Source organism: Chiloscyllium plagiosum, unplaced genomic scaffold (assembly GCF_037043375.1).
Source record: "Chiloscyllium plagiosum isolate Xiang-an unplaced genomic scaffold, Cpla_swu_hap1 HiC_scaffold_4, whole genome shotgun sequence".
In the NCBI taxonomy this organism is placed as follows: Eukaryota; Metazoa; Chordata; class Chondrichthyes; order Orectolobiformes; family Hemiscylliidae; genus Chiloscyllium; species Chiloscyllium plagiosum.
In genome coordinates, this window is record NW_028270142.1 from 127,260,528 (window position 1) to 127,286,409 (window position 25,882).

Below are 25,882 nucleotides of genomic sequence, written 5' to 3' on the forward strand. Positions count from 1 at the left end.
GTGTACAATCTATGTCTGTTTCAATGTAACAAAATAGGTGACAACCATTCTCCTATTCATTTATCGGGGTATTTCTTGACTAATCAGATAAACTACCTTGTATAAAATTTAAACAAGCTCAAACATTAACTGTCAGTCATCATTAACTAGTGCATTCTGCAAGGCAGTGCCTCTACCTGTCAGAGTACACATGCCAAACAAAAAAGCATTTTTCTTTCATATAATATCAATGTTGCTTTCTATTGAATAAAAGCAAAGTACGGTGGATGCTAGAGTTCTGAAATATAAACAAAAAGTGCTGGATAAACTCAGTAGGTTTGCATAGGATAGATCTAAAAACGATCTAAGGGACAACTTTTTCATACAGAGGATGGTGACCGTATGGAATGAGCTGCTAGAGGAAGTGGTGGAGGCACCTGGATGGGTTTTTGAATAGGAAGGTTTATGGGCTAAATACTGGCAAATGGTTGGACCAAATGGTCTGTTTCCATGCTATATATCTCTATGACTCTACGGCTTTATAATTGTCCTGATGAGTGCAAGCTTTGACAAAATGTATCTTTTTTGAGCAAAACTAATTAATAGATCTAGAATTACCTGATCATGAAATTACATCAAGTTTGCTAATGTCCTTTCAGGAAGGAAATCTGCTGTCCTTGCTCTGTCTGGCTTACATGTTACTCCATTTCTATGGTTTCCAAGGCCCTGTTTGTAACATGTTTGTTTTCCCATGTTTCAGGATGGAAGGACTGCACTACACATCGCTGCAGCACATTCGAAGGATGAAATTGTTCGCCTGCTGTTGACAAAGAGGTTGGACCCGAACCTAACAGGAGGGGTATGGATACAGTTACTTTACACATCGTGTTTATTGCTCGTTCACCTAAGAGCTGAAGCCACTGTAGAACACATTAGGTATACCAATGTGAGACAAAGTGAACTGTCAGCTGGCAGAGAGTTCACTCCGATTAAAATCACTGCTGAGTTATCCCGTTTGTTTTTTTTTTGGGGAAAGCCACAAGTTGAAATACTGATGAAAGGCACATGTTGTGATGAATAAAACGTTCCTTCACTTTTTGATAATAGAATGCTCGGGTAAAATTAAGGCCAAACCAGTCCAAGTGGACAGTGATGACGACTTTAACACTTGGTAAAATCTTTATACAGATGTGTGGAAAAATACCAGGGAGTATAAGAAATCTGTGGGATCTTAAAATGGTTGCAGCACAGAAAGAGGCTGTTTATACCTGTACTGACTCTATGATCTAATGTCAATTGGCGGCCTCTTTGCTGAACCCCTGTACATTCTTCCTTTTCAGATAATAATCCACTTCTTTCTTGAGTGCTTCGATTGAACTTGTTTTTACCACACTTTCTGACAATGCCATCTTGATCAGTTCCTTTTTATTCATTCATGGAGTATGGACGTTGCTGTTTGGATCAGCATTTATTGCCCATTCCTTTTTTGCCCTTGGGTAGGTCATAACCATGAAATGGTATTTTCTTATGTCACCATTGCATCTTTTGTTAATTATCTATGCCCTCCTGTCCTCAATGCTTCCACCAAAGGGAACATTTTCTTCCTATTTACCTGTCCAGAGGTCAAATGACTTTGAATTGATAGATTTTTAGTCAGAAAGTCAATCAAGGCTAATGAGGAAAAGATAGGAAAGTGGAGTTGATGATGATCAGATCAGTCATGACCTCATTGAATGGTGGAGCAGACTTGATGGGCTGAGTGGCCTCCTGCTGCTTCAGTCTTATGTAACACCTCAACAAAACCACTCAAGCTTCTCTTTTTCAAGAAAAACTGTCCCAAATTCTCCGGTCTACCGTCATAACTGAAGTTCCTCACCCCTGAAAACTTTCTCGTGACCATCTCGGCACCATATTTATCTCATACCTTTTTATGCCCTTCCGAAGAGCAGTGCCCAGAGCTAGTCACAATGCTGCGAAGCTGAGTCAACGTACAGACTTCACAGCTATATGGACCTCTATAGCAGCGTTCACTGGGAGCTCAGGGTAATGTTTGAAGTTGCTCGCACAAAAAGTTAGTTCTAAGAGCTGAATTTATCAGCTTGTCAGTTAGTTCAGTTGGCTGGATGGCTGGTTTGTGTTAGAAAGCCACACCAATTTTGGGGCCATGAAGGACTGTCCTCCCCTTGCCTGAGGTGTGATGACTCACCACCAGTCATATCGCCTCCCCTTCTCCTCTCACCCTTTCCACCCCTCTCTCCACTCCCCCTCTGCTCCCCTCCCCTCTCCCATTTTTCTCCCCTCATCTCTGTCCAACCCTCTCCCCTCTCCCCTCTCTCTCTCCCCTCCCTCCCCTCACTCTCAACCCCTGCTCTCCCCCCTCACTCCCATCTCTCTCTCTCTCTCTCTCTCTCCCCCCCGCCACTTGCCCTCCTCTCCCCCTCTCTCTCTCTGCTCACCCAATCTCTTCGGCCACCATCTCTCTCTCTCTCACCCCCACCCTCTCACTTACACCCATCCCCTCTCTTCCCCCACCCTCTCACTTGCACCCACCCTCTCTCTTCCCCCCAACCCTCTTTCTTCCCCGCCCTCTCTTTCTTCCCCTACCCTCTCTCTCTCCAGCCCACCTTCTCTCTTCGCCCAACCCCCTCTCTTTGCCCCGACCCTCTCTCTTCCCCTGCCCTCTCTACCCCGCCCCCTGTCTTCGCTCCACCCTGTCTTCCTACCCTCCTCTCTTCACCCCCCCCCCCCACTCTCTTCACCCTCCTACTCTCTTCCCACCCCCGCCTCGCTTACACCCCACCCCCTTCAATGTGAGAGCAGGACATTGGTGGCTTCACCTTTCTATATCTATCAACCAGACATAATACTTGGCAGTAAGCTGCATTTGAAAAGTTCAGTTTATAAAGAAAACCTGACCCTAGAAATTTTATTTTTCACTACAAGGTAAGGAATATGTACAATGTGCACAACCGTTGCATCGTGTTTTTGACCTTATAAACCAGGCAGAAACTTGTTAGTCCTCAACTTTCCTAACTGCTTGCAAGGAACTTTTATTGCCTGTTGCACTTCCATCGCATTCTAATTCAGTCTTTGCCTAATTAACTTGTGCTAAAATACCTCCCGTTATAATCAGAGGCCCACAGAAATGTTTGTAAATCTTTGTTCGGCTAGTAAATATTTCTTTCTGATATACAATGTTTTGCTGCTGATTAACATTGAATGTGTCTGTGTGTTCCACGAGATGCTCAGTCCCAGTGTCATGGCCAGTATTCATCCAGCCACTGCTGCAGGACAGCGGGATCAGAGCGATACACACTGAGCTGCTTGAAAAACAGACCAAACCTATTGAGGTTTCCAGTGATTTCTATTTTTGTTTCTGAAACACATGGGTGTACACGTCTCCATGCAGCATTTAGCATGCCTTTCTTATTGTTCATTTAGCAGTTGGTCCCGTGCTAAGATTTTTCAGATCTTCAAACAAACCTTTCCTCCTGTTTTTTATCCCCTGCTTCATGCTGTGTATAATTCTGTAGATGTTGGCTGATACACACCTCCTCATCCAAAGTGATCACTCTTCATTGTCAGACTTTGACTGTGATTAATGGCAAGCTATGCGGCCATGGAGGGAATCACACCAAATGTGCACACGTCTACGCTTCACTGGAACCTGAACCTCTGCCCCAAATATACAGAGTTAGATACGTAATATCCCGCAAGGCAACCAGTCCATCAGCTGAGTGTGTTTGAGTGGAAGATGGCGTGTCCAATCTTTTCCCACCAGCGTGGAAGAAAAATAGGAAACTGTTTGTGGAATCATCCAAATGGAGAGGTTGCAACGAAGAGAGTGAGAGATTGAAGACCAGAGGAGGAAGAAGATCGCACTTGGAGTACTGTGTCCAAATTTGGGTACCACACCTTAGGAAGGATGTATTGGCCTTAGAAAAAGGACAAGGTCGGTTTATAAGAATGATACGTGAACTCCAGGAGTTACGTCATGAGGTGAGATTATAGAAATTAGGCCAGTTTTCTCTAGAACTTAGAAGGGTAAGGGGCTTTTGAAACTAGAGGGCATAGTCTGAGAATTAGGGCCAGACTGTTCAGGAGAGATGTCAGGAAGCATTTATATACATGGTAGAGGTTTCTCTTCCACTAAACAGCAGTTGATGCAAGTTCAATTGTTAGTTTTAAATCTGAGATAAATAATTTTATTGAGCAATATTGGCCAAAAGCAGATATATGGAGTTAGGCAAAGATCAGCCCCGATCTCATTGAATGGTAGGACAGGCCTGAGGGGCTGAATGGCCTACTGCTATTTTCTTTTTCAGTCCTACATAACATGAACAATGTTTCCGGGTGTCCTTCGAGAGCAGTGCTCATAGAACTATCAAATAGGGATTCATGGGGCAACGTGACTCTGTATAGTTAAAAATTCACTCAAGGTGCTGTGTGAGGTCATAAAGAAACCATAGTCAAACGCAAGCTGTAATTGTCACATCACAAACTCCATTTTGGCATTTTGTGATGAGATGTCAGAGATATCCAAATTCTGATGGTGAAGCAGCTCACAATGTCCACACAGGGACTCCACTGGATAGAGGATGGGGAGAAGACTGACTGCAGTAAAATGGACTACGTGCTCCTCCAATTACCTGAAAATAGAGCGCCCCATGGAGTACCCCAGAGCTTGAGGTTACAGGAATGGTGTTGATCAAGTTTATTTGATACAATATCCATCATTTGCAAATGGATCCTCTTCTCTTTCAGCGCATTTGCTGAACACTTCAACTGATGCCTGTGTGGAAGGCAGCTCCTGCTTGGTCTGTAACTGTAAGCAGAAAGGGATCAGAGCTGGGGACCGGCACACAGGCTGACCCAGATTTGCAATGCCTTCCAGCGACGTTAGTTTCTGGAATGATCCCCAAATGTTGTCCTCTGATCGTTCGCTTAAAAGGAATCAGGACAAGTAGACATAGTTTGAAGCGATCTGCAAAAAGAAACAACGGTGAGGAAAAACCTTTTCACTCAGTGAGGAATTAGGGAATAGAATGGAAATGAGTCAGGTTAATTTGCTGAGTCAATATTTCTGAATTTCTGAATAACCTGCTGCAATGAAACAAACTCCAGCTTAGGTCCTTTAATTTAACAATGGACAGCTATCAAAGTGGTCTCTAACTATTTGTTACAAGCACCATTTTTGGAAGGATGACCTATGGGTGAGGAGTTGTTTCTATTTGATTAAAAAGATGTTGTGCCCTTGAAATCCGAAGCCGAATGATTCTGAGTGGCAATTACCAAAATGCAATGCCCTGTGGGTGACATCAAACAATGCAGGCATCTCCAGAAATTCCTGGAGCAGACTTGGGGGTGGCTAAATGGCCTACTGCTTCTATTTCATATGTTCAATAATCTGACCCTGTGACTGTAAGATTTCTTTAGTGTCTGGAATCTGTGGCTCAGTGGTCAGCACTGCTGCCTCACAGCACCAGGGACCTGGGTTCAATTCCCGCCTCGGGTGACTGTCTGTGTGGAGTTTGCACATTCCCCCCTTTTCTGCGTGGGTATCCCCTGGGTGCTCCGGTTTCCTCCCATAGTCCAAAGATGTGCAGGTCAGGTGAATTGGCCATGCTAAATTGCCCATAGTGTCAGGTGTAAATACAGGGTAGGGGAATGGGTCTGGGTGGATTACTCTTTGGAGGGTTGGTGTGGACTTGTTGGGCCTGTTTCCATACTGTAGGGCATCTAATCTAATCACCTAGAGTTATACAGCACCAACCAGGTATCTGACCTCATCACACTTGGCCCATATCCCTCTAAATCCTACCTATTCATATAGTCATCCAGATGCCTTTTAAGTATTGTAATTGTACTGTACCGGCTCCGCCATTTCTTCCCCGGCACCACACACACACACACACACACCACCCTCTGCGTGAAAATGTTACCTGTCAGGTCCTTTTTAAATCTTTCCCCTCTCACCTTAAACCTATGCCCTTGGCCAAAACAGGCAACAGTGACTTAGTTTTCACAGCGTGGCTTTGTCTACTCTGTCTTTTCCAGTTTTAATATCTTGAAAACTTTGATCAGATCATCCCCTAACCTTTTAAATTCTGGAGATGTTAACTCTGGTTTCTCTCCACACCTGCTGAGTTTTTCCAGCAGTTTGTTTTTGTTTCAAATCTTCTGTATCTGTAGTTCTTTGTTTTATTTCAATCCAGGCATCTCTCTGCTTGTCCAGCAGGGTTTTCGACTGAGGAAAAGAGCACAAGCCAAGAGGTAGCATTGATGATTAGATTCCTTACAGTGTGGAAACAAGCCCTTCAGCCCAACAAGTCCACACCGACCCTCTGAAGAGTAACCCACCTCCCTCTGACTAATGCACCTAACAACTATGGACAATTTAGCATGGCCAATTCACCTGACCTGCACATCTTTGGATTGGGGAAATTTGCAGCAGGGAAACAGCTCAGTCAATTCAAGTCAGTGGTGACTCAATATTTCTTATTGCCGCATGTAGAACACAGCATTGGGAACACAGTACGCTGAATGCAGGGAAGTGATTATGCATTTGAGCTGCTTCGGATTTTCTAGCTGTTTACAACATTTCTGTTTCTAAAGACTCGGTAATGAGTTTTCAGGTAAAGAAAGTCATAGGAGGGATAAACAGCAGTTTTAAAAAATAATGTCAAACTTGGAAATCCTGTAGCTTCCTCCTGCGGGAACTGAAAATGATCAGGACTTTGACTTACTCTCCAGCAGGAGTTAGACAGATGTGCTATCCAGATGTCAAAGTAGCATTAAGACCTTTAGAAAATCATTAATCAGACATTCAGGAGGGTTTAAGGAATCCTTTGTTGTTCCTATATACACACACAACAGCAGAAGGTGGTGAGTGGGGTAAATTCACAAGGACTAGTAATCCAGAATCCTAAACACTAATATTCAGGCACATGAATTTTAATCCCACCATTGTATTTTGTGAGATTTAAATTCAACAAAAGTCCATAGGGAGAAATTGTTTCCAAACCAATTTTAGGCAGGACTTCTGAGAACTGATGATAAAACTTTCCCAAGGTCTGGCTTTTTACTTTTCTGGAGGCAAAAAGATCATTTGTGATCCTGTTAAACTGAAAGCAAGCTAATGTATCTCATTGTTTACTCTGTCTTCACACACTGCACTCCAAATGCAAATTAATTCCATTATCACTCCAAGAAGTCTGTATCTTGTACAGGTTTCAAAAACACCACGGCTCCCAATATACTGACAAGTTTTAATATTAAACTATCTCGACTTAAAGGTTAATGCCCACATGCCATTATTTCAAAATCCAAGCTCTGAAATAAATTATATGCATCCATATATATTTCACACACAACTTACATCAATCCTTTTGGATGTAGGTTTGCTCGCTGAGCTTGAAGGTTCATATCCAGACATATTGTCACCCTACTAGGTAACATCTTCAGTGGGCCTCAGGCAAAGCACTACTGAAAATTCCTGCTTTCTATTTATATGTTTGGGTTGGTGATGTCATTTCCTGTGGTGAAGTCATTTCCTGTTCTTTTTTTTCAGGGGGTTGTAGATGGGGTCCAAGTCAATGTGTTTGTTGATAGAGTTCCAGTTGGAATGCCATGCTTCTAGGAATTCTTGTGCGTGTCTTTGTTTGGCTTGTCCAAGGATGGATGTGTTGTCCCAGTCAAAGTGGTGTCCTTCCTCATCCGTATGTGAGGATACTAGTGAGAGGGGGGTCATGTCTTTTTGTGGCTAGTTGGTGTTCATGTATCCTGGTGGCTAGTTTTCTGCCAGTTTGTCCAAGGTAGTGTTTGTTACAGTCCTTGCATGGTATTTTGTAAATGGCATTAGTTTTGCTTGTCTGTATAGGGTCTTTCAAGTTCATTCGTTGCTGTTTTAGTGTGTTGGGTTTGTGGGTTACCATGATACCAAGGGATCTGAGTAGTCTGATAGTCATTTCCGAGATGTCTTTGACATAGGGGAGAGTGTCTAAGGTTTCTGGACGTGTTTTGTCTGCTTGTTTGGGTTTATTGCTGAGAAATCGGCGGACTGTGTTCACTGGGTACCCATTCTTTTTGAATACACGGTATAGGTGATTTTCCTCTGCTCTGCGTAGTTCCTTGTGCTGCAGTATGTGTTGGCTCATTGAAGTAATGTTCTGATGCAGCTCCGTTTGTGAATGTTGGGATGATTGCTTCTGTAGTTCAATATTTGGTCTGTATGTGTTGTTTTCCTGAAGTCGCTGGTTTGAAGTTCCCCATTGGCTGTTCGCTCTACTGCAACATCTAGGAATGGCAGTTTGTTGTTGTTTTGCTCCTCTTTAGTGAATTTTATGCCAGTAAGGGTATTATTGAGGGTCTTGAAGGTTTCCCCTAATTTGTTTCGTTTAGTGATGACAAAGATGTCATCCATGTAGCGGACACAGAGTTTGGGTTGGATGATTGGCAGAGCTGTTTATTCAAGTCTCTGCATTACTGCCTCTGCTAAGAGCCCTGATATCGGAGACCCCATCGGTGTTCCGTTGGTTTGTCTGTAGGTTTTGTTTTTGGTGAAGTGTGTGTCCACTAGCTTGATGATAATGTTCTTGTTGATGAAGTTAGTGGTTCATACCTATTCTAATAATTTCAATAGTTGCTAGATGGCATAACCCCATGTGCTCTCATTAAAGCATTATTAATGCTTCCTATAACCTATCATTATCACAACAGATGGAGGACATAGGTTATCTCCATGTCCTTTCAGCTTTGTTGGAATATATTAGCCTTTATCTGAAACAGCCTGGTATGTGGGGCTGGGGCAAAGATGCTCAAGCCCTAGAGGTGTTGAACTCAATATTACATCCAGAAAGCTGCAGGGTCCCCAAGTGGAAAATGAGGTGTTGTTCTTCCAGCTTGTGCTGAGCTTCACTGGAGTACTGCAGCAAGCCTGAGTCAGAGATGTTGGCCATGGAACACGTGTTCTGCAAAGCTGTCGCGCGATCTGGACTTTATTTCTCCAATATATAAAAGACCACATTGTGAGCCGTGAATGTAGTAGACTAGATTGAATGAAGTGCAGGTAAAGCACTGCTTCGCCTGGAAGGTACATTTGGGCCCTTGGATACTGAGGAGGGAAAAAGTAAACTAGCAGGTGTTACACCTTTTGCAGTTACAGGGAAAGATGCCATGGGGTCCTGTGAGTTGTTGGGAGTGAAGGAAGAATGGTCTAGGGTGTTCTGGAGGGAACGGTCCTTGTGGACAAGGGAGGGGAGGAGAATATGTGTCTGGTGGTGGCAGAAATGGCAGCTAATAATCCTCAGGATGTGGGTGTGGGTGGGATGATAGGTGAGGACAAGGGGGAACATACCTATCTAGTGGGAGGGAAGAGAGAAAGTGAGGACCAAATTGCGGGAGACAGATCAGACCTGGATGAGGGTCCTGTCAACAAGGGGAGAAAAACCTGAGTTGAGGTAGGAAGAACTGAGTTCTGTGGGACAGGAGTAGGCAGAAACAATGGATCTGCGTAGGGAGTCCTGTTGTGAATTTAGGGAAGGAGGTGGAAGTGAGCTGTACAGGTTGGGAGAGTGTGAGCTTGGAGTCATTGCGGGGAGATCGTCAGATGAATTAAATTTAGTGACCATTTTGAAGGAGGAGTGGACTAGACTGTCCCAGAGGGAATGGTCCTTGTAGAAGGGTACCTTCTCTGATCTCCCAGGACCCACAAAGAGACAGGCATTATTGAGACCTATGTGGGTATCCATGGTCACTCCTTTGGACTGAAGAAGGTTAAAAGAGAAATTATTCAGGATAAAGGTGAGCTCAGCCAGATGGAGGAGAGTGGTGATGGAGCCTGTGAACTGAAACTGAAGTAAAGTGTCAGAGGAATTGCGGATGTAAGTAGGAAGGGACTGGTCAAGGGGAGAACAGAATCGAGTCAAGGTAGGGAGAGATGAGTGGAACAGAAACAGGCAGAAAGAATGAGTTTAGTGCACACTGTGGACACAATGGCCTGATGGTAGGGTCACATTCCAGGGAGAGATAGGAGGAGGAATCCTTCTACAAGGACCATTTTCCCTCAGGGTCAGTCTGGCCCACTCCTCCTTCAAAATGGTCACTAAATTTAATTCATCTAACGATCTCCCCTAACTGACACCAAGCTCACACTCTCCCAACCTGTAACAGCTCACTTCCACCTCCTTCCCAAAAGCCACAACAAGACTTCCTGGGCAGATCCATTGTTTCTGCCTACTCCTGCCCCACAGAACTCAGTTCTTCCTAACTCACCTCAGGTTTTTCTCCCCTTGTCCAGTCCCTTCCCATTTACATCCACGATCCCTCTGACACTTTCAGTTTCAGAATTTCCAGTTTGTGGGCTCCAGCTGCCATGGATGTGTAAACCCTTTTACATGTCCATTCCCCAATCAGGATCTCAGGGCTCTCCACTTCTTCCTGGAACAAAGGCCTGTACAGGCTCCATCCACCACCAGCTTCCTCCGCTTGGCTGACCCCATCCTCACTTTGAACCTCCTCTCGCGTTCTTCAGGTCAGAAGGGTGGCCGTGCATACTCACATGGGCCCCAGTTATGCCTGTCACTTTGTGGGGTACATAGAATATTCCTTGTTCCAGTCCAACTCCAGTCCCTCCCCACAACTCATTCTCTGATATTTCAATCACGTCATCAGTGCTGCTTCTGCTCTCGTCCAGAATTGGAAAGGTTTATCAATTTCACTTCCAATTTCGACCCCGCTTTCACCTTCACCTGATCCATCTCTGACTCCTCCCTTCCCTCCCATGACATCTCTGTTTTCATTTCTGGGGATCGGCTGTCCACCAATTGCCAGTACAAACCCACGACCTCCCACAGCTACTTTGACTAACATCCTCACACTCTGCCTCTTGTAAAGACTTTATTTCATTCTCCTAGTTCCTTTGCCTCTGTCACATCTGTTCTGATGATGCCAATTTTGACAAGGGAGCCACCAAAATGTCCACCTTCTTCCTCAACCGAGGATTCCCAGGGCTGTGGTTGACAGGGCTGTCAGCTGGGTCAGACCCATCTCCTGCATTTTAGCCCTCACCCCCTCTCTTTCCTCTTACAACAGCAATAGCCCCCACCCCCAGGGGATCATTAACTGCCATTACAGCCACCTCCACTGAGGAGACGGAAGGATTGGAAAGGCTGGGAGAGTGGGCAAAAAAGTGGCAGATGGAGTACAATGAGGTCATGAACTTTGGTAGGAAGAATAGAGGCATGGACTATTTTCTGAATGGGGAGAAAATTCAGAAGTCTGAAATTTGGGAGTTCTCGTCCAGGATTCTTTCAAGGTAAACTTGCAGGTTGAGTGAGTAGTTAGGAAAGCAAATGCAATGTTGGCATTTATTTTGAGAGGACTTGAATATAAAAGCAGGGATGTAGTTCTGAGACTCTGTAAGGCTTTGGTTAGGTCATATTTGCAGTATTGTGTGCAGAATTTGGCCTAATATCTCAGAAAGAATGTGCTTGCCATGGAGCGTGTTCAGAGAAGATTCAGGAGGAATGATCCCAGGTAAGAAAAGCTTAACATGTGAGGACTCTGGGTGTCTACTCAATGGAGTTTAGAAGGATATGGGGGAAATTTAATTGAAACTTACAGAATATTGAATGGCCTGGACAGAGTGAATGTTGGGAAGGTGATTCCCTTGTAGGAAAGATGATGACCTCAGGGCACAGCCTTAGAGTAAAAGGAAGGCCTTTAAGAATGGAGATAAGGAGAAACTTCTTTAGCCAGAGATTAGATTTGATTCCCTACAGTGTGGAAACAGGCCCTTCGGCCCAACAAGTCCACACATCCCTCCGAAGAGCAACCCACCCAGATCCATCCTCCTCTAACTATTTGCACCTAACACTTTGGGCACTTTAGAACATAGAACATTGAACATAGAAAAATATAGCGCAGTACAGGCCCTTTGGCCCTCGATGTTACACCGATCCAAGCCCATCTAACCTACACTAGCCCACTATCCTCCATATGCCTATCCAATGCCCGTTTAAATGCCCATAAAGAGGGAAAGTCCACCACTGCTACTGGCAGGGCATTCCATGAACTCACGACTCGCTGAGTAAAGAATCTACCCCTAACATCTGTCCTATACCTACCACCCCTTAATTTAAAGCTATGCCCCCTTGTAATAGCTGACTCCATACGTGGAAAAAGGTTCTCATGGTCAACCCTATCTAAACCCCTAATCATCTTGTACACCTCTATCAAGTCACCCCTAAACCTTCTTTTCTCCAATGAAAACAGCCCCAAGTGCCTCAGCCTTTCCTCATACGATCTTCCTACCATACCAGGCAACATCCTGGTAAACCTCCTCTGCACCCATTCCAGTGCCTCCACATCCTTCCTATAGTATGGCGACCAAAACTGCTCACAATACTCTAGATGCGGCCGCACCAGAGTCTTATACAACTGCAACATGACCTCAGGGTTCCGGAACTCAATTCCTCTACCAATAAAAGCCAGTACGCCATATGCCTTCATTACCGCACTGTTTACCTGGGTGGCAACTTTCAGAGATCTGTGTACATGGACACCAAGATCCCTCTGCTCATCCACAATACCAAGTATCCGACCATTAGCCCAGTACCCCATCTTTTTGTTACTCTTACCAAAGTGAATCACCTCACACTTAGCTACATTGAACTCCATTTGCCACCTTTCTGCCCAGCTCTGCAACTTATCTATATCCCGCTGTAACCTGACACATCCTTCCTCACTGTCAACAACTCCACCGACTTTCGTATCATCCGCAAACTTGCTCACCCAACCTTCTAGCCCCTCCTCCAGGTCATTTATAAAAATGACAAACAGCAATGGTCCCAAAACAGATCCTTGCGGAACACCGCTAGTAACTGCATTCCAAGATGAACTTTTACCATCAACTACTACCCTCTGTCTTCTTCCAGCCAGCCAATTCCTAATCCAAACCTCCAACTCAACTTCAATGCCATACCTCCGTATTTTTTGCAGTAGCCTACCATGGGGAATCGTATCAAATGCCTTACTAAAATCGATATACACCACATCTACCGCTTTACCCTCGTCTACCTCCTTAGTCACCTTCTCAAAGAATTCAATAAGGTTTGTGAGGCACGACCTGCCCTTCACAAAACCATGCTGACTATCCTTGATCACATTATTCCTATCCAGATGTTCATAAATCCTATCCCTTACAATTCTCTCTAAGACTTTGCCCACAACAGAAGTGAGACTCACCGGCCTATAGTTGCTAGGATTATCCCTACTCCCCTTCTTGAACAAGGGAACCACATTTGCTATCCTCCAGTCTTCTGGCACTATTCCTGTAGACAACGAGGACATAAAAATCAAGGCCAATGGCTCTGCAATCTCCTCCCTTGCTTCCCAGAGAATCCTAGGATAAATGCCATCAGGCCCAGGGGACTTATCTATTTTCACCCTTTCCAGAATTTCCAACACCTCTTCCCTACATACCTCAAAGCCGTCCATTCTAATTAATTGTGACTCAATATTCACATCGGCAACAATGTCCTGTTCCTGAGTGAATACTGACGAAAAGTATTCATTCAGTGTCTCCCCAATCTCTTCAGCCTCCACACGCAACTTCCCACTACTATCCTTGACTGGACCTATTCCTACCCTAGTCATTCTTTTATTCCTGACATACCTATAGAAAGCCTTAGGGTTTTCCCTAATCCTACCAACTAAGGACTTTTCATGTCCCCTCCTTGCTGCTCTTAGTTCTCTCTTCAGATCCTTCCTGGCTACCTTATAACTCTCAACTCCCCAGTTGAACCTTCACGCCTCATCTTTACATAAGCCACCTTCTTCCATTTAACAAGGGATTCCAATTCCTTATTAAACCACGGCTCCCTCACACGACTCTTTCCTCCCTGCCTGACAGGTACATACTTATCAATGACACTCAATAGTTGCTCCTTGAACAATCTCCACATATCAATTGTGCCCATGCCTTGAAGTCTACTTTTCCAAGCCCTGCATCCTAAGTCGTGCCTCACCGCATCATAATTTCCCTGCCCCCAACTATAACTCTTGCCCTTCAGTGCACACTTATCCCTCTCCATCACTAGAGTAAAGGTCACCGAATTGTGGTCACTGTCCCCAAAGTGCTCACCTATCTCCAATTCTAACACCTGGCCTGGTTCGTTACCCAGAACCAAATTCAGTATGGCCTCACCTCTTTAGCATGACCAATTCACCTGACGCACATCTTTGAATTGTGGGAGGAAACCAGAACAGCCGGAGGAAACCCGCGCAGACACGGGGAGAATGTGCAAACTCCACACAGACAGTCACCCCGAGGCTGGAATCGAAGCCAGGTCCCTGGCGCTGTGAGGCTGCAGTGATAACCACTGAGCCACTGTACCGAGAGTGGTGAATCTGTAGAATTCACTGGCACAGAAGGCTGTGGAGGCCAGGTCATTGAGTATATTTAAGACTGGGATAAATAGGTTCTTGATTCTCAAGGGGATCAAGGGTTACAGGGAGAAGGTGGAAGAATGGGGATGAGAAACTCATTCAGCCATGGTTGAATGGCGGAGCAGACTCGATAGGATGAATGTCCTAACTTATGCTCCTTTGTCTTATGGTCTGCAGCGATATGTCACCACCAGACACTCATTCCCCACCTCTCCCTTGTCTGCCTTCCACAGGGGTCATTACTTCTGGAAGACCTAGGTCCATTCCACCTTCTCTCACAACACATCCCCACAGGCTCAAGGAACCTTCCCCTGCATTTCCAGAAAATGTATTTCCTCCCTCCTTAGTGTCCAAGGGTCCAAATACACTTTCAAGGTGAAGTAGCACTTTACCTGCACTTCACACAATCTAGTGTATTGTATTAGCTGCTCACAATGTGGTCTCCTCTATACTGGGGAAAGAAAGCACTTATGTTCACAAAACAAAGACCCTGAGCTTCCAGTTGCTTTCCACTTCGACAGACCTACATTCCAGCAAAGCTCAGCACAAGCTGGAAGAACAATTCCTCATATTCTGCTCAGGAGCCCTGAAGCCTTCTGGACTTAATGAGTTCAACAATTTTTGGGCTTGATCATCTTTCCCCCAATCCCACACACCAGGCCTTGCCATAACACGGGCTGCTACCACACATTATCCATTGTCAGCTGCCAATAGTGCCCAATAGCAGCTATTTCTCTCTGGGCTCTATCATTTACTCTTTACCCCCCTCTCTCACCCCATCTTCTGGATAAAAGCCATGCTTTTTCTAGCTGCCATCAGTTCTGGGCCTGAAACGTTAACTCTGATTTCTCTCACAGATGCAGCCAGACCTGCTGAGACTTTCCAGTCATTAATTTTTGTTTCATGAGACTTAAGTCATAGAGTCATAGAGTTATGCAGCATGGAAACAGGCCCTTTCCAAACCCAATCTAGTCCCACCTGCCAGAGCCTGGCCCATATCCCTCCAAACCTTTCTTATTCATAGAGTCATAGAGATGTACAGCATGGAAACAGAGCCTTCGGTCCAACCTGTCCATGCCGACCAGATATCCCAACCCAATCTAGTCCCACCTGCCAGCTCCCAGTCCATATCCCTCCAAACCCTTCCTATTCATATACCCATCCAAATGCCTCCGAAATGTTGCAATTGTACTAGCCACCACCACTTCCTCTGGCAGCTCATTCCATACCACCGTCTGAGTGAAAAAGTTGCCTCTTAGGTCTCTTTTATATCTTTCCCCTCTTACCCTAAACCTATGCCCTCTTGTTCTGGACTCCCCCTTCCCAGGGAAAAGACTTTGTCTATTTATCCTATCCATGCCCCTCATGATTTTATAAACCTCTGTGAGCTGAAAGGTCACCCCTCAGCCTCCAACGTTCCAGGGAAAACAGTCCCAGCCTATTCAACCTTTCCCTGTAGCTCAGATCCTCCAACCCTGGCAACATCCTTGTAAATCTTTTGTGAACCCTTTTAAGTTTCACAACGTCTTTCCGATAGGAAGGAGACCAGAATTGCTCACAATATTCCAACAGTGCCTAACCAATGTCCTGTACAGCCGCAACATGACCTCCCAACTCCTGTACTCAATACTCTGACCAATAAAGAAAAGCATACTGAATACCTTCTTCACTATCCTATCTACCTGCGACTCCACTTTCAAGGAGCTATGAACCTGCCCTCCAATGTCTCTTTGTTCAGCAAAACACCCTAAGAACTTACCATTAAGTGTATAAGTCCTGCTAAGCTCTGCTTTCCCAAAATGCAGCACCTCACATTTATCTAAATTAAACTCCATCTGCCACTTCTCAGCCCATTGGCCCATCTGATCAAGATCCCATTGTAATCTGAGGTAACCTTCTTTGCTGTCCACTGCAGCTCCAATTTTGGTGTCATCAACAAACTTACTAAGTATACCTCTTATGCTCACGTCCAAATCATTTATATAAATGATGAAAAGTAGTGGACCCAACACCGATCCTTGTGGTACTTCACTGGTCACAGGCCTCCAGTCTGAAAACATCCTGCCACTACCACCCTCTGTGCCAGGTCTGTATCCAAATGCACGATTTCTCCCTGTGTTCCACTAGATCTAATCTTACTCACCAGTCTCCCATGGGGAACCTTGTCGAACGCCTTACTGAAGTCCATATAGATTACATCTACTGCTCTGCCCTCATCAATCCTCTTTGTTACTTCTTAAAAAAACTCAATCAAGTTTGTGAGACATGATTTCCCACGCATAAAGCCATGTTGACTATCCCTAATCAGTCCTTGCTTTTCCAAATACATGTACATCCTGTCCTCAGGATTCCCTCCAACAACTTGCTCACCACCGACATCTGGCTCTCTGGTCTCTAGTTCCCTGGCTTGTCCTTACTACCTTTCATAAACAGTGGCACCATGTTAGCCAACCTGCAGTCTTCCAGCACCTCACCTGTGACTATCGATGATACAAATATCTCAGTAAGAGGCCCAACAATCACTTCCCTAGCTTCCCACAGAGTTCTAGGGTACACCTGATCCGGTCCTGGGAATTTATCCACTTTTATGCATTTCAAGACATCCAGCACTTCCTCCTCTGTAATATGGACATTTTTCAAGATGTCACCATCTATTTCCCTACATTTTTTTTCCATGTCCTTTTCCACAGTAAATACTGTTGCAAAGTACTCGTTTAGTATCTCCCCCATTTTCTGGAGCTCCACTCAAAGGCCACCTTGCTGATCTTTGAGGAGCCATATTCTCTCCCAAGTTACCCTTTTGTCCATAATATATTTGTAAAAACCCTTTGGATTCTCCTTAACTCTATTTGCTAAAGCTATCTCATGTCCCCTTTTTGCCTTCCTGATTTCCCTTTAAAGTATACTCCTACTTTCTATATACTCTTCTAAGGATTCACTCTGTCTATACCTGACATGTGTTTCCTTCTTTTTCTTAACCACACCCTCAATTTCTTTAGTTATCCAGCATTCCCTAACCTGTACTCTTGGGTCCAAACCCTTTAGTTAGTTACATAACTTCCATTCCTGAAACCCAGGTGAGCAGGCATTTACACTGGTATTATTAGATCACATCGCTCAGCACCACACCTCAGGTAGCATGCATAGGCCTTGGGACCGTGTGTAACATAGATTTAGCAGGATAACACCTGGACTCAGAGGGTTAAATGCTGTAAAAAGACTAAACAAATGTAGTTTGTACTCCCTGAAATTTATAAAGGTGTTGAGATACGAAGAGCGAATAGGATAGTCAGAGAGGAATTATTTTTTGTGGAGTCAAGCAGTCACAGAAAATTAGACCTTTCAGGAGTGAAATCAGGAAACACTTCGATACAAAAGGTAGAGGAAATTTTGAATACATTTCTAAAAATAGTAATTGATGTTGGTTCAATTGTCAATTTTAACATTAAATTTGTTAGATTTTTTAAAAGCATAGAATATTGAACAACAACAATTGTATCGAGTATAAGAACTGATAAATGACATCTATAGTTTAATTAAATAGATACAATTAAAATGGTCTCCTCCTGTTTTATGTTTCTAGTTTCCTGTAAGTGACTTTGTTAAATGCCTTCTGTAAATCTTGTCCTCCACAATTCCTGTATTCCCTCTATCAATACAATCAGTCACTAATGCAAAGAAACTGCAATCAACTTGTCAAATGAGACCTGCCTTTGAAAGCTCCACACTATTTGCTCTTGATTATTCAATGCTCACTAATTATGACTGAAGAGATTTTCCATGCTGATGTTCGACTTAATTGTTCTCTGGAACAGTTAGTAACAGATGATTACAGGAAGTCTTTTTCTGTAAATTTAGTAAGTAAATCATAGTTTGTTGTCACAGCCCCAATCTGCATACAAAGGAAGAGAAATGCAGTGCAAAACATTTTGTTCTCAAGTCTCCAGCATTAATTATTTTAATTCACAATAAATTAACAGTAGTATTCATAAGGTAACAAACAATCCCATAGCATTCAGAGATTTCTTCATGGTAGTAAGATGTTATTTACGCAGTTCATTAATTCTGTGATCCTGGTGTCACATAAAATCTTTCTGGAGCCTAGTGATTGGCAGTTGTCTATTTCCATCCTTTCTTCTTGTGCTTTTTGTGAGGCTTCACCTTTGTTAGAGATCTACGTTGGACATTTTTCGGGGACACGTGTTTGTTGGCTTTTCCTTTCTTTCCGCGTTTATTGTGCCACTGACGACAGCTACTATAGGTTGTGTAGGTTTTTGACTTAGTCATGCTTCCTTTTGTGTTCAAACCCTGTTTAAAAATGATGACGATTCATTTATAAATATTTGAAGCATGTATTACATAGGTGATGCACACAATGATTTTGGGACATTTTCTTGCCTTTTAAGGTATTGTTGAATATAGATGTTATGATGTATTTCCTATGGTGTGAGATCACTGCTTTACAAAACATTTTCTATAGCAAGCATTCCTTTTACCAAACAGAATGCATGCTTTAGAAAATGTTTTGAATTGACAAATCTGTGGCTCCTCAATTCTCCAACTTTTTCTCTCCTGCTGCACGTTCTTAATATTCCCCTCCTGCTGCACATTCAAATATCCCACCTTCACTTCCAGAATTGTCCTAGAATGCACAAAGATTATCCCCAGCTTTTCCTCTAACCCTGTACTGACACCTTCATCCCCTCATTCCTCTGAGCTGATCGTGTCCAACTTCCCCCTCACCATTCCTTATGTTAGCTTCAAGTGTGTCCGTGTTGTCCCATTTCAACCTTCCATATCTCTTTCAGTGATAAGATCATCCCATCACTGCCTCCCTCTCCTCTGACCTCATATTTATGATCTCATGGTATTGTTGAGGTAAGTGGACAATGGGACCCAGTGGTCAGAATTGCCTTGTCCAACTACGCTTACCCTACTTCTGTTCTCTCCTGTCCAAAGTAATAACTGTTGTCTACATACCCGCGGAGGCTACATAAAGGGGAAAAAATGAGAAGTACACATTGGAATTAGATTAGTTTGCAAGTCTCTGGTACTTGTTTATTTTATTCGTATTCAAATCAATAATCTTCTTTGGTGCAAGTTACCAATCACACATGCTTCCTCAACAATAGTCGGTTCTTCAATGTTTCATTAAGACTCTTGTTTTTGGCTTTTAAAGTATTATCCACTTCATTATCTAACTTCAGCTTCATAACCTTTGGCTGCCTTTTGCTGGGTGCATACCGAATTCTACGTGGTGGTCTTGATCTCCTCCTGTTCTTTGGCTTTCTCGTTCGCCTTGATTTAGCATACCGTTTGCGGGCACGATTCTGCCTCTGACGGTATCTTGACTTAACCATGGCTTTCTTTTTCACCTCTGCTTTATCAACAGATTACTTATTTCAACTGACTAGTTGTCAGTCTGTTACTTATATTGCTTACAATGTGTTGTGGAACAATGCAACTTGAAATTTCTTTTATGACATTGCACTACCTTTTAAGGTACTGATATTTTGCATGATAAACTATGGGTATCATGACCTTATAAGGTGTTATTGAGTGCAGATTACAACCCTACCTGGTCCTAATAGTTTAATGACCATTGGGGTGAACTGTCCTTCCATTTCTCTGTTCTTGCAGTGTTTGGATTTTGCACATTCTGATTTTGTTTCTATGGTTTTTTTTTAATAGAATCCCTCCAGTGTGGAAACAGGCCTTTGATCCAACAAGTTCACACCAACCCTCCGAAGAGTAACCCATCCAGACCCATTCCCGTCCCCTATTATCCTAGGCTTAACCTTGATTAATGCACCTAAACTACACATCATCCCTGAACACTATAGGCAATTTAGCAAAACCAATTCACCTAACCTGCACATCTTTGGATTGTGGGAGGAAAGCAGAATACCCATGCAGACACAGAGAAAATGTGCAAACTCCACACAGACGGGTGCCCCAGGTTGGAATTGAACGTGGGTCCAGGGTGCTGTGAGGCAGCAGTGCTAACCACTGAGCCACCAGAGCTGTCCCAGAGTTAATTTAGATGGCTCAAGGAAATGGTAGAAGATACAAATATTGCTTTTAAAACTGGCTGGAATTCTTCCAAAAGATTTATTTGAGGTTTTCAAATCTTTTATTGGGTAGATTAACACTTCCCTTGACCTTTAGGAACAATTAATTGGTCATGATATTGTGGCAGTGCTTTCAGATGTTAATAGTGATATGGATTTTCTCAGGCAGCACATTCTAAATCCAAACCACACATTATGTAACAGAAAGAAGACTTTCTATACATTGCCTTTGGTTTGTTCTTTTATCACTTACCTTCGGTGTCTTGTAGTTCTTGACCCTATCACCAGTGGAGAGAGTGTGGACTGCAGATGCTGGAGATCAAAGAGTGTGGTGCTGAAAAAGCACAGCAGGACAGGCAGCATCTGAGGGGCAGGAGAATCAACGTTTTAAGCATAATCCCTTCATCAGGAAAGGCTTATGCTTGAAATGTCGATTCTCCTGCTCCTCAGATGCTACCTGACCGGCTGTGCTTTTCCAGCACCACACTCTTTGATCTTTCCACCAGTGGGCAGTGTATCTACTTTATTGAGATCTCTTATGATTTTCAAAATCTCTACCAAATCCCCTTTTCCCTCAAGAGAACAACCCCAGCTTCTGCAATCCCTCTCACTGAACTTTATCATCATTGGAACTATTTCCATAAATCTGACCTGCACCCTGTCTAATGCCTTCCCACAGTGCAGTGGTCAGATTTGGACACAGTGCCACAGTTGATGTCAAGCACTTGAGGTGTTGTATAAAGTTCAAATAACATTTCATTGCTTATATATTGTATTCCTCATAAAACACAAGATCCCTCAAGCTTTACTACCCACTCAGCTTACCCTGCAAGCTTAAATAATGGGTGTATGTCTAGCCTAGGATCCCTCTGCTTCTATATTCCCTTTTATAAATAAATCCCTTATTTTGTATTGACTTTCCTCATTCTTGCCCCCAAATGTATCCCTTTGCACTTTGGAAAATTATATGATTAATGTTTGTGAATTAAATGTAAAAAAAACTTCAAAACAGCTGACATGTGCATCGGACCTGATCGAAAAACAAAAACATTCCCAAAAAAATGTCTGTTAGAATCTCAATATGAAAAGCATAAAAAACTGCTGCCTCACAGCACCAGGGTCCCAGGTTCAATTCCAGCCTTGTGGAGTTTGCACATTTTCCTCGTGTGTGTGGATTTCCTCTGGGTGCTCCGGTTTCCTCCCACAATCCAAAGATGTGCAGGTCAGGTGAATTGGCTGTGTTAGGTACATTCGTCAGAGGGAAATGGGTCTGGGTGGGTTACTCTTCAGAGGGTCGGTTTGGACTTGTTGGACCGAAGGGCTTGTTTCCACACTGTAGGGAATCTAATCTAAAGTTTAAAGTGCACATCATCTAATGCCACTTTGCACTGTCAATAATTTCTATCTACTGACTAGCCTCATTATAACAAACATCCTTTTTCCTCTGAAGATCAAATAGAAAACCATATGGAAGCATCCTAAATCATAGAATTTGCATGATTATGTCACCAAAGATCCAGGTGGTAAAAATCAACACGGGGAAATAGGTTTGATGAGTAATTGATGAACATTAACTGTACACCAAGCCATCACATGGTCCAAAAATCCAAGGGATGAAGATCTGTGACCCAACTCTAAAACAGCTTGACCAAAGATATGAGTTCCAGTTACAATTCACAACCAATCAATTTCACATATCCAACTCAATTCCAGCACAGTGGAACAAAATATAGCCTTATTCCCATGTACAGACCATCATTGTGGGCCCCCTCATCATATGGATCACTTCAATGAAAACAGAGCTCCATGTGGACTTCCTGAACAAAAAAAAATGTAAGTCTTCTTGCCTGGCAGAACAATCCAAGGTCACAAGTCAAGGCAGCATACCAACAGCCTAAAGTTAACACCTAAGAACAAATCTGAACATTGAAGGGCAAGCAATAGGAAGAAATAGCCTGAGATAGAGCTAACACTATCACGATATACAAAGCTTTTCTTTTGAAAGTTAGAGGTTAGGTGCAAAAGCCTCTTTCTTCATACACAGGATGGTATCTCTTAAAGACGACGATGCAGTGAACACTGAACAAAAGACTTCCAGTGACCCGTCAAGTGTGAATACACAGTTGCAGTTCATACTCTCCAGGCTATCCCGCAGCACCCTATGAATAGTTCATGGTGAACCAATACCATTAGGAGAATGGCAACAAGCAATCACAAAGATGAAAACAAACCAAGGCCAACTTGAATGGTTCTACCTGAGATATTTAAGTCTGGTGGTCTTTTGCTCACATCAAGATGCCTATACTCCCCTTCCTTCAGTGATGCGATAGTTATATCTATTTTCAGGAAGGCAGATAAACCATGCTGTGGACGTTACTGAGGTGCTTGCCCCTCTTGTCTTTGGCAGGGAATTCGGATACATTTTATCCAAAATCACCAGTTTCTTATCCTGGAGAACGTTCTCCCAGAGACACCGTGTCGGCTTTAGACCTTTCAAAGGAACATCGTATGTGATATTTGTCGCTAAACCAATCCAAGAGAAGTGTTCAGACCACTTCATTGTCTTCATTGTCCTTATCCATCTGACCAAAGTGTTTGACTCAGTTAATTGCAAGGCCTTATGGATCATGCTTCAATATTTGGTGTCCAAGAAAAGAGTTTAGCAAGGTTGTATTGTAGCCCACAAATGTTTTTAGATTAGATTAGATTACATTACATTACAGTGTGGAAACAGGCCCTTCGGCCCAACAAGTCCACACCGACCCGCTGAAGCGAAACCCACCCATACCCCTACATTTACCCCTTACCTAACACTATGGGCAATTTAGCATGGCCAATTCACCTGACCCTGCACATCTTTGGACTGTGGGAGGAAACCGGAGCACCCGGAGGAAACCCACGCAGACACGGGGAGAACGTGCAAACTCCACACAGTCAGTCGCCTGAGGCGGGAATTGAACCCGGGTCTCTGGCGCTGTGAGGCAGCAGTGCTAACCACTGTGCCACCACTGTTTTACAATTTATCTCTTTGATGGGCAGTGGCCTTTGGTGCCAATATTAAGTAACACCTTGATGAAAGATTCTGTTGGCTAGTTGGCTAGTTTCATTTTGGCTAGGAGTAAACTGACCATGCATGGCCAATGTGGATGACTACTGTGTTGCTGCATCAGATTTACAAGTCACTCTTAGGATCTCTACAAGCCTGCAGAAAAGTAACTTGGCCTGTTGTCAAAGCAAAACTTACAAATCAACCTACATCTGGGCAGCCAAATATTTCACTGCAATATATGTTGAAGGAGAGGCTCTGAGATATGGGAGCAGTTTCCATACCCCGCGAGTGCCCTCTCTTAAAAGGCCACCATCAATGAGGAGAGACGACACCAGATCAGCTGGGCCAACTCAACCTTCTAGAATCATGGAATCCTAGAATCATAGAATCCCTACAGGGCAGATGGAGGCTATTCAGCCCACCAACACTCTGAAGAGCATCCCATCCAAACCTATGCCCTCACTTGATCCCCATGACCCCACATTTCCATGGCTAATTTAGTTAACTCACACATCCCAGGACACTATGGGGCAATTTATCATGGCCAATGCAACAAACCTGCACACCTTTTGACTTTTAGATTAGATTAGATTACTTACAGTGTGAAAACAGGCCCTTCGGCCCAACAAGTCCACACCGACCCTCCGAAGAGCAACCCAACCAGACCCATTCCCCTACATTTATCCCTTCACCTAACACTAGGGGCAATTTAGCCTGGCCAATTCACTTAACCTGCACATTTTTGGACTGTGGGAGGAAACCGGAGCACCCGGAGGAAACCCATGCAGACACGGGGAGAATGTGCAAACTCCACACAGTTCTTGAGCATTTGAAAATGAGAACCTCTGTGTGTCAACAAAATGCCTGGTTTACAAAGTAGTTTGCCATCACACTTCTATACTGGACTATGCATCAGACAACCACTGCTATAACCCCCACATTCAATGGGAAAATAGTCAAACAAACACTAGTGTGCTTTCTGGAGTCGGCTCCAAAGCCTTCAGGCAAAGGCCCTGCAAAATTCACTTTGACAAACTGAACACCCTTCAGATAATCGTAAAGCATCTCACTGCGTCCTATTTTCTCAACTACCAAATGTCCAGCCTTCCAGGAGTGCAGAAAAAACTCTGAAGATGCGAAGATGCTCTGAAACTTTCAGTGAATGACAATAGCAGTGCTGCTAATGACTGGGAGGAGCTCACTCATAATCGCTCAAAATGATGACAATTTATCCATCAAGCTGCATCATGCTTTGAGTCATAAAGTCTTATTGATGAGGCAGAGCTGCAGCAGAGAAGGAAAGAAAAGAAAGCAAGTCAGACTACCTCCTGAGGCATTCTGCCCTGTATATTCAAAGGTCTGTCGGTTGAGAATTTGTCTGTTTAGTCACAGGAAGACCATTGGCAGCAACTCACAACCTTAATGTTGTTCTCATATTCATGGAGAATCGACAATACTAATGAGGTCTTTGTTTTAATACCATTGAAGTTAGGGAAAGACGCAAAGCAAAATATCAGATTTTGTGATTTTAATACTGTGAATTATTGAGTGAATTGGGTTTCTCTTAACAGAAGCAATAAAAACAAATCCCAACCCAGATCTCCAGCACACTTCCATCCAGTACTGGCTAGGGGTAGTTTGGTTCAAGTAATTTAATTAAATGGAACAGAAATATACCACAGTTGTTCAAGAAATGAAAGAAAAATAGAGTAGATGATCGACAAGATAAAAAGTTCTCAATAAAAACTGTGATCTCCCCTTTTAATTGAAAGATTGTTCCAAGTCTCAACCATGTCCCTTCTCAGAAAAGCACAACAAATAAATTCTAAGCATTAAAAAAAGGGCTTTGGAAAATTCTGATGGTATCATTTCCTCTGTTGGCCATACAGTCCATTTCCTGTTGGTCTCAAGAAAACTCAAGCAGACAGGTGGTCACAGTGTACTTTTTCACCAAGGCTATCTGAGTGTGGACAAAGAACAGGCAGCCAAAACTCTCGCCCCCCCCCATCCTGAAGTTGGAATATTAGATGACTGTTTTTAAAAGGAATTCTTGGGTTTACTTGGAGACAGATGGATCAAAGATGATAAGTGACAGGATGTAGCCCACACCAAATAAAATGGGTGAGTAAATTAAGATTAGATTACTTACAGTGTGGAAACAGGCCCTTCGGCCCAACAAGTCCACACCGACCCGCCGAAGCGCAACCCACCTACATTTACCCCTTTACCTAATGCTACGGGCAATTTAGCATGGCCAATTCACATGACCTGCACATCTTTGGACTGTGGGAGGAAACCCACGCAGACACGGGGAGAACGTGCAAACTCCACACAG

General features: G+C 43.6%; 1 protein-coding gene across 1 annotated transcript in view; it reads left to right on the forward strand.

The window, feature by feature from the left end:
• trpn1 (transient receptor potential cation channel, subfamily N, member 1) overlaps positions 1-25,882 on the forward strand; it is a 221,800-nt gene that overhangs the window by 42,115 nt on the left and 153,803 nt on the right. Inside the window, exon 3 of the mRNA XM_087986636.1 lies at positions 740-838. Coding sequence (XP_087842762.1) covers positions 740-838 — 99 coding nt within the window. The remainder of the gene's footprint in view (positions 1-739; positions 839-25,882) is intronic.